Source organism: Haemaphysalis longicornis, unplaced genomic scaffold (genome assembly GCF_048455015.1).
Source record: "Haemaphysalis longicornis isolate Haplotype H1 unplaced genomic scaffold, Haemaphysalis longicornis Haplotype H1 scaffold_9, whole genome shotgun sequence".
In the NCBI taxonomy this organism is placed as follows: domain Eukaryota; kingdom Metazoa; phylum Arthropoda; class Arachnida; order Ixodida; family Ixodidae; genus Haemaphysalis; species Haemaphysalis longicornis.
In genome coordinates, this window is record NW_027526460.1 from 62,674,451 (window position 1) to 62,682,579 (window position 8,129).

The 8,129-nt window shown below is 46.3% G+C and overlaps 1 protein-coding gene across 1 annotated transcript; it reads right to left on the reverse strand.

The window, feature by feature from the left end:
- Positions 1–307: 307 nt before the first annotated feature.
- Positions 308–6,624, reverse strand: LOC144151816 (cuticle protein 10.9-like). Its single transcript, XM_077682958.1, has 3 exons — positions 6,438–6,624; positions 2,120–2,182; positions 308–619 (listed from the first exon to the last, which is right to left on the reverse strand). Exons 1-3 carry the CDS (start codon positions 6,438–6,440, stop codon positions 401–403), a joined length of 285 nt encoding a protein of 94 aa, XP_077539084.1. The 5' UTR covers positions 6,441–6,624; the 3' UTR covers positions 308–400.
- Positions 6,625–8,129: the final 1,505 nt, after the last annotated feature.

An 8,129-nucleotide genomic window follows, 5' to 3' on the forward strand; every position in this document is an offset into this window, starting at 1 on the left:
CGGGCCCGCCAGGGGAAGGAGCGGCGCTGCAGTTTCTGGAAAGGTCGCTGACGTTCTCGGGTGAGCAGCTGCTGACGTTCGAGCCGACACACAAGAACCACAGCTTCACTGTTTCGGCAGAGTACGCACCGAGTAGAACTGGGTTTAATTTTCGTTTCATTTTATTTATTGCTTTCTTATGTTTTTATTTACCCCAAACAGTACCTTAGACGCTAGCGCGTATCCAAAGGCGTTCCAGTGGTATACCACGGTACACCGAACAGAGGGAGGACACACAAGGATTAAAGAATGGCGTCATTCAAAGATGTTCTCCACAAACATGCATTTATCATTCCACAAAACAGACGGCAGTGCAAGTGCAAAATATGGCCCCTTCTCCGCTTTCCGCATCCTCGCTCGCTCAGCCCGTCCTGGAAGCCCCTGGCACGTTGCTTTCAACGACCGGGTTGTAGCCTTTATCGTCGGCCGTGTACTTAACGTTGACGAACTGGCCCTCCTTGGTCTGAAATCCGTACGAGCCCTGCCTGGCACCATTTGCGTCGCTTGTCTCCTCGTGGAAGTGGTTGTCTCCCTCAGGGTACTTCACGTCGTAGCGGAAGTTGTACGCATCACCCTGCGGCTGAACAAAAGAGTGACGTCAGTTTTTTTTGACAAATAACACCATCCACTGATGTTGTCAAGTGCTCCACCCTTTTTGAATATCTCATGATTTCATCAAAGTGTTTGCTGTTCTATTCGTGGTGTAGAATATGGTCTAGATCAGGAGCACAAGGAATGATGGTAACACATGAGTCGAGTTCGCTTTTTTTCTTGGCCCTATTCCTTGAAAATTTCGCTTATGGACAATCTACAACACCAAATCTTCGCTTGTTGATCTACAATACCGAGTCGTGGCTTGTTGATGTCTTTTCTTACTTCGCAATCACATCTTCGCAATCGCAACCGCACCTACGGTATGTAGCCGAGCTTACAATCCCGCAAATTTTGGTTTTGCCTGTACTAACCACGGTGTGTTTTTGCGTAATGTGTGAAATTTGATTTACATAGTTACTAGATTTCAGGTTTTGGACAAAAAGCAACACGAAATTTGTCACAGCTTCCTGTCTAGCCGATTGTTCTTTCACTGTTTCTTGTTCCCGACCTGGTGCCCGTATGCTCTTTCTTCTTATATTGCTGTGACTATATATCATCTACACAGTTGGGCACTTTTAAAGCGAAGTTTTCTTCGTCTGAGTGATGGCGTAAGTTGCGTCCATAGCGCACTGCAGAAAAGCCAACTTTCTGTGACGATGATGATAAACGTGAGTGAAATGAAGGGAAAAAAAACACTTCCTGTGATCGGAATCAAACTCGGATTCTTCGCGTTATGAAGCCTATGTCTCTCCGATTACGCCATACCGATATGGTCGAAGCAGTTTGTATGTGGAGAGGGGTGCACGAACGTGCAGAATTAGACAGAAAAATGATGCACCCCTCTGTCTAGCGACGCCGATAGTGGAACACGAAGCTTTCTTCGTGCGAAATCAAATTGCAAGGGCTCAAAATCAAAGCCTATGTGATCAAAAGTCAAAGTCAAAGTTCAACGAGTCAAAGTCCCAATCGTCAGCGAGTCCAAGTCCAAGCTCAGATGACAACCAAGGAGGCCCTCACGAGCAAGCTTCGCGTTCAACCATCGCCGTAGATAAACGAAGGGGTGCACGATTTTTTAGTTTTTCATTACGTTATTTCGTTATGGACATAAGACTTCAATTAACTGATGAGAAACATTGCAATCCTAACCTTATATGAGCAATCCACCCGTACATCTGTCGCTAGCCTCTCTTACCGCAGTCGATGCTCCCATATAGGCACAATTACATCCATTACAAAAATAAAAAATTCTAAAAATATTAACAAAACAATTTCAACATGCTCTAGACATTATTATAAAAATTTGCCTCTGATTAAAACCTTTTGAGAAAAAGTGTATCAGTTCTTGACGTTTCCTTACAAGAAATAGAGTCCCGGTATGTTCAGCTGATTAAACCTGTAATCTTCTGTGGATAAATAATGCAGATGATGACCACTGTCACAATTTTGAAATGATTAGCGTATACACCCACCCGCAAAGCATACTTACTTGCTGAGCGCGTACCACTGTCACCACTACCACGAGTAGAGCGAGAAGTAGCATCATCTTGGCCTGGAAAAAAAATAAAACTTTGAATATGATGATAACAAACTGCAACACAATGGGCAGCTTCATCAGACGGTGTAAAAAGTGAATGCTTGATCCAAGGGTATGAGCGGAGAATTTTTCTGGTAGGGAATTATTTTATGGCGCGCTTGACTAGGGCGCCTCTCACATCACAACTTCGTGTTAGGTTCGTTGGTTCAAGCTGGTCATACTTACAACACACGGTTTGTTTTGCGTCTTGTTTTGGCTGTGGTTTTTGTTTGCTGCTACTTGGTCGGGGTCTGCGGTTCCGCAATACCAACTCAATTTATGGAACTAACAAGGTATCTTCACTACCAACCAGGCATTCGTTATTTTAGTATAGGCGTTCACATTTATTTCTTCAGCTGTAACTATTTGTCGACTCTCCATGGCAAAAAAAAAACTCGTTAGAAGGAGTGTTGCAGCCCAGCAACACATCTGGCTGTAAATTCTAGAGGCGACACTCGGGCATTGGGTCTTGTTTCTTTGCGCCTGTATTAGAAAATACACTTCTGTGAAGCAGTTGCACCTGGAAGCTGCTATGGGCGCGAATTCAGTCACTGGAAACCGCAACGAAGTTTCTCATCATAGTGGACATACTTTGCGAAATTATCATCTTTACTGCCGCGTAGAGTTAGTGGCAAAGGGAAGAGCTGGCGGTGACTGTAAACCTTGATCTATCATCCGCAACCGCACTCTCCGTTCACTCGTCACCAACAGCGGAGGCCCCAAGGAAAAACCCCGCTACGAAAACACCTGCGTTCGAGCTTCGCAGTCACGTATCATTGACCGCGGTTTGCAGAACATTGAACTTTGGCTACGAACAGTTGAATAACCACTTGTTTAACGCTTTCAGAAGCCAGCAGTCACAACGCATTTTCATTGCATACGGGGTTACGCTTGAGAGACAAATACGGACAAGCAAAAATGGTGGGCAACGCCACCGAGATAACACAGCTTCCCAGTTTACCGGCCTTAGAGATGTCTGCACCATCTCTGAATTTGAGCCACGTCATAAATGTAGAGGGCACTGAAACCATTGGTTGAAAGAGAGCTCACGCACTCTGTGGCCTAGGTCTAAGTTTCGTTGCGGTAGTCAGTATTAAGGCCACGTAATTTTCATGAAAACAAAGGCACGTATTAGATTTTGTCTTTCTGGCTTTTATGTGATTCAGGTCAACGATCGTCCCATTCGTGGGGTTCGCATCCCCAGTCGGTAGTTGAGAAATCAGTGAGATCAGATGGTGACACCTGTAGCGAATATCTGTATCTAGCTTTTACGTGGGTAGTGACGACTATAGGCATTGTTGAATTTCAGCATTCTTAAGCGAATGTGCACAGGCCGTCGGAGAGATTCTACGCTCAAACAGGATAGGGCTGTTACATCGATGTGATAGATGGCGGCATGCGGATATCGTCATAAAAATACCCGAAAAACTTGAAGCTCCAAGCACATTGTCCTGCACAGTTATATGCTTCGAATCAAAGGTGTGGCCACGCCAAATATGCAATGTGTGTGTTTGGTGCTTCTGATCTCACAAGCTGTTTTGTTATCTGCGTCATAACAAAATGAATTGTCTCCCTTACGTTACATTTTCCAGCGATGCTACGTGCGCAGGAAACGACTGGAAAATATGTCTAACCTCGAGGAGTTTCGACATTTTTAACAAAAAACACTCTGAAGATACTCCTGTTGCGATGTCTCAAAGTTATATATCCTTATGTAAATACGCTGAAATGTGTTGACCGGCTGTTATTTCAACCATGTTATTCGAACTCCAACATGTTGGAGCATAGTTACGTTTATTACTACAAATTTAGCATAGGCTTCCCAGGTGGTTCTAGAGCAGATACGCAGTCTTTGAAAACTAAATCGCTCATGTGCGTTCCGCGAAACCGCGGCACGTTGGAATACCCGCTTTATGAACATTTCAAGAGCCAAAATAAAGACTCGGTGGTTAAGGTAGTCCTCTGCAGAACAGTGTGGTGATTTAACTATTAACAGCGATGCTGTTTATGCTGGAGGTTGGGCCAGTGAACGTGAGCAGGAAAACCCCGCTGAGCGACTGGACCCGTGTCGCCACCTGTCGCAGGAGCAATTCAACTGGTACAAGCACTGCTTTAGGAAGGCGTCGCGTGGTGGCTCGCTCTATCGCTTGTTGCAGCGGCTCATGTGGTTTTGTCGGGGCAAAGAGAAGAATTAAGGCCTAGATGAGAGAAGCCAGAAGGCCGAGAAGCGATAACGTTAATCACATTCTTCATTAGCGTCCCCAACGCCAGACCACACAAGACAAATGGTGGCCACCGAACAAGTTCAAAAATTTTGAGCAAACGCTCGTCCCGCTGTGCCCTCCGCTACTCCTTGGGCTTCACCGCAAAGCCAGTGGGCACGCGTATATTTTACATACCTTAAGGGGCCATGCAGACAAACCACGAATTTGGTTAATTCGAAAGATTGCCTCGTTAGGATCATACTGACACCCCTTATAACGCACACTTCGCTCAAATAAGCTGTATAATTAGGGAAAAAAGGGATGGTCATGCGACCCACTAGCTCATTTCCCGCAACAGAAACTATTATGTCATGTGCCCATCTGTGCGATTGGCTGAGGCCGGCAAAAGCAAACACAAGTTAGGCAGGGCTTATAAGCTTGCCGGAGGAGCTATTCGCGCCCATATGTAATGCACATTCATTTTACAGAAGTAAGAATGGTGGGTCGAACAATGAAAGTTACGAAAATGCACGTAAATATAGAAGTACCGACGCGCACTCGTGTTGGTACTGGCCGCACTAAGCTTTTTATAGCTACACAGGAGGCCGCCGCTTTGGAATTGTCTTACACGACACTGGCCGATTGGCATAAGCGACGTTCTCTTACATGAGCCTGTTTGTTGAGCATGCCCCTTTTTCACGCAACGATTACTTTCTGCCGTAACAAAGCAAGCCAGGAGCAAATACGGTCAAAAACAAAGCAACGGCAGAAAACGGTCCGCGGCTGACTATGGTAGCGCCATCTGGGAGGACTGACGGTAAGCAAGGCTTCAGAGCGTAATGACACACTTGAAGTTCGTTTGAATACCCGCTCTCATGACATCAGGGCAGACGTCACAAAAACACACGGTTTGGCGGGAAGATCAAAATTTTAACTTAAATTGATTTATTTCTCAATGAATGTGGCATCTTTTGCTGCCGGACAAGCGCTGGGGGAATTCTAAAACACAAAATCTTTCAAATAAAAGACACTTGTATTTTGTCTGCATGGCCCTTTAATGACCGAGTGCTCATTACTCTTTGGATGGATATCGACGACACCACGCATAAAACTTGGCCGAGTCTCGGTCAATACAACCACGCATAAACTAAGCCAAACCAAGAATAATCTAGGTGGGGCCGCCAGCTCCGCTGTTTGCCCAGTCTTCGCCCCACTAGTGCGAAGTTGCCCCACTTTATTTTGTATCCTGCAGCCGGATATCAATGACGCCTTTTCGGAGCCCACGTGAGCCCGTAGGTGTCCACCTTATAACCGACAACGGCCGTCTGCTGTATTTTAGTAATGCTTTTAAGAGCACCGGCAACAGGGCATAGTGAGGAAGAAATTGTCTCTACGAGGCGCATGAGGCGCATAAAATTTTCAGCGTCATTGGCGCTAGTTTTGTGGACCAGTAAAGCCACACAAAGAGACCACGCCCTTAACAGAAGGACACTACCACTAACAGTCAGATACGCCGTCCTTCACCGACGCGAAGGTTCTACGGTACCATCATCATCCTATCTACGCCCACTGCAGGACAAAGGCCTCTCCCATAGATATTCAATTATCCTGGTCCTGTGCAAACTTCGACTATCTTATTCCGGCAAATTTCTTTATCTCATCTGCCCATCTAACTTTATGCCGCCCCCTGCCACGCTTACCTTCTCTGGGTATCCACTCTGTTACCCTTAATGACCAACGGTTATCTTGCCTACGCATCACATGCCCTGCCCCTCACCCATTTATTCTTCTTAATTTCTACTAATATATCCTTAACACGCGTTTGTTCCCTGAGCCCCTCCGCTCTCTTCTTGTCCCTTAAAGCTACACCTATCATCTTCCGTTCCATTCCATTTCTCACTGAGTAAACAAGTAAACGGTACACAAATTCTCAATTCCATGCTCAATAATACGATCAAATTTAATTACCCACGTAAATTAACGCGAGATACACGCCAGTTAGTACTAACGCCAACGATTCTACTCACCATTTTTAATCCTGCAGTAGCTCCCGACGCAACGCTCGTTTTCACTCGTCAGAACAGGTAGCCTCCGTCAAGTCAACTCAGCAGGGGTTGCTACCGGCCCCCGCCTTTTTATACGCGGCTTCCGCCTCGGCCCCTTCTCGTCGTCCGCACGTTTCTTTTCTTTTCGTGGACATGCGTCATTCTCGCATCACGGCTCCTCCCTGTGCGCGCATTCGACCCCGGCTTTGTTGGCAAGCACACCCCCGGGATCCGTCAGTCGGTCAGTGGACAAACACGGCGCATGTCGGTAATTACCCGCGCGCTCACCGCAGTCGACCAACGCCTCCGCAATCCCGCTTTACCTGCCTGCTTTCACAATCTTCCCGCAGAAGGAGGAGAAAGCAGAGTCCCAGAGCCTGCGGTTCGAAATGCGGGACGAGAGGAGAATGACGAATGTGTATGCGCGTAGTTTCCGTAGTCGTTGCTGATCGTCCTTCACCTTCACGCAGGAAGGCAGCGACCGAAAAGGGGTAGAGAAAAGGCCAGGCTTAGAGGAGGAGAGGGCTGCGCGTTAGGCCTTATTCATAATGAACGCACGCCATGGAGCTTCATTTGAGCGGATATCACCTGCGACCTATGTGGTCAAGGAGAGCGGGGGTAGCGCTAAGACCTTCGCCGTCGGCAGGTATGGTCATAAACCATGTAGTGCTGTGGGACAGGTGGTAACGAGGATTGCGTAGTTATTTACATCGGAGACGGCGACCTTTTAACACCTGGGCATGCACGATTCTGTGTGCTAGATGACGGGTAAAAAAATTGAGCCGGAAGGTACGAGGCGGGTTGAAACTTACGCCAATGAGAGGTAGTGATGGATGGAAGGGACGGCCATAGTGAGAGTGGAAAAGGTTGCAGATTGATGGTTTGGGATGAAAAGTATGGCACAACGCTCGCGGAAGACTTGACTGGAACAACATAACGTAGCATAAAAATGCACCCAATGACGACTTTCATGCTTTTATTTCAATGCTCGCCGAGCCAGAACTATATACACTCCTTGTTGGGAATATAATCGTAATTGGAGTAGAGCGATACAAAAGTCAAATAAATTTACGAAGCAAGGACGTTGATCGAAAATTGAAAGCGGGGCGAAAATGTGCACATAGTGTAGTGTTTTATTGCAAGTAATGAGAGGCAATATTCCAACAGAACCGATTCTTTTCTTTCCAGTTACTTATTAGCCCATACCAAATAAAAGCTTTTTTAGGTATACGCTAGCCCTCTGGCTGCTTTATAGGATTGAGGCATTACAGGCAGCACAGAATTTCCGGAATCATGGGCAATTTTCAACACTGAAAATTTCGCATCCGTTGCGGTTTGTGTATAAATTGTCGATATTTTAGCTACGCCTCGTGTTTTTCGGATTACAGAGATTGCTGTACTTAGAAGTATTGCCGTTATCTTGGCCAAACAAAACTAATGCAAACCAGTATGGATAAAGGCACCATGAAGACAGCGTACAACATTGCGATGTTCGAAAGCCACGACAATTTTGTGCCGCTCGAAACGGACACTTAATTGCGGGGAATTTCAAGTTGAAGGGACTAAGAAAACCAGGAGACAGACTTATAGATGAAGACGACCGAGACAACCTGTTTCCAGGCGGGAGAAGATCGTGAGTCGAGGGAAGGTTGGGAAGTACGGGTAGTAAATAAC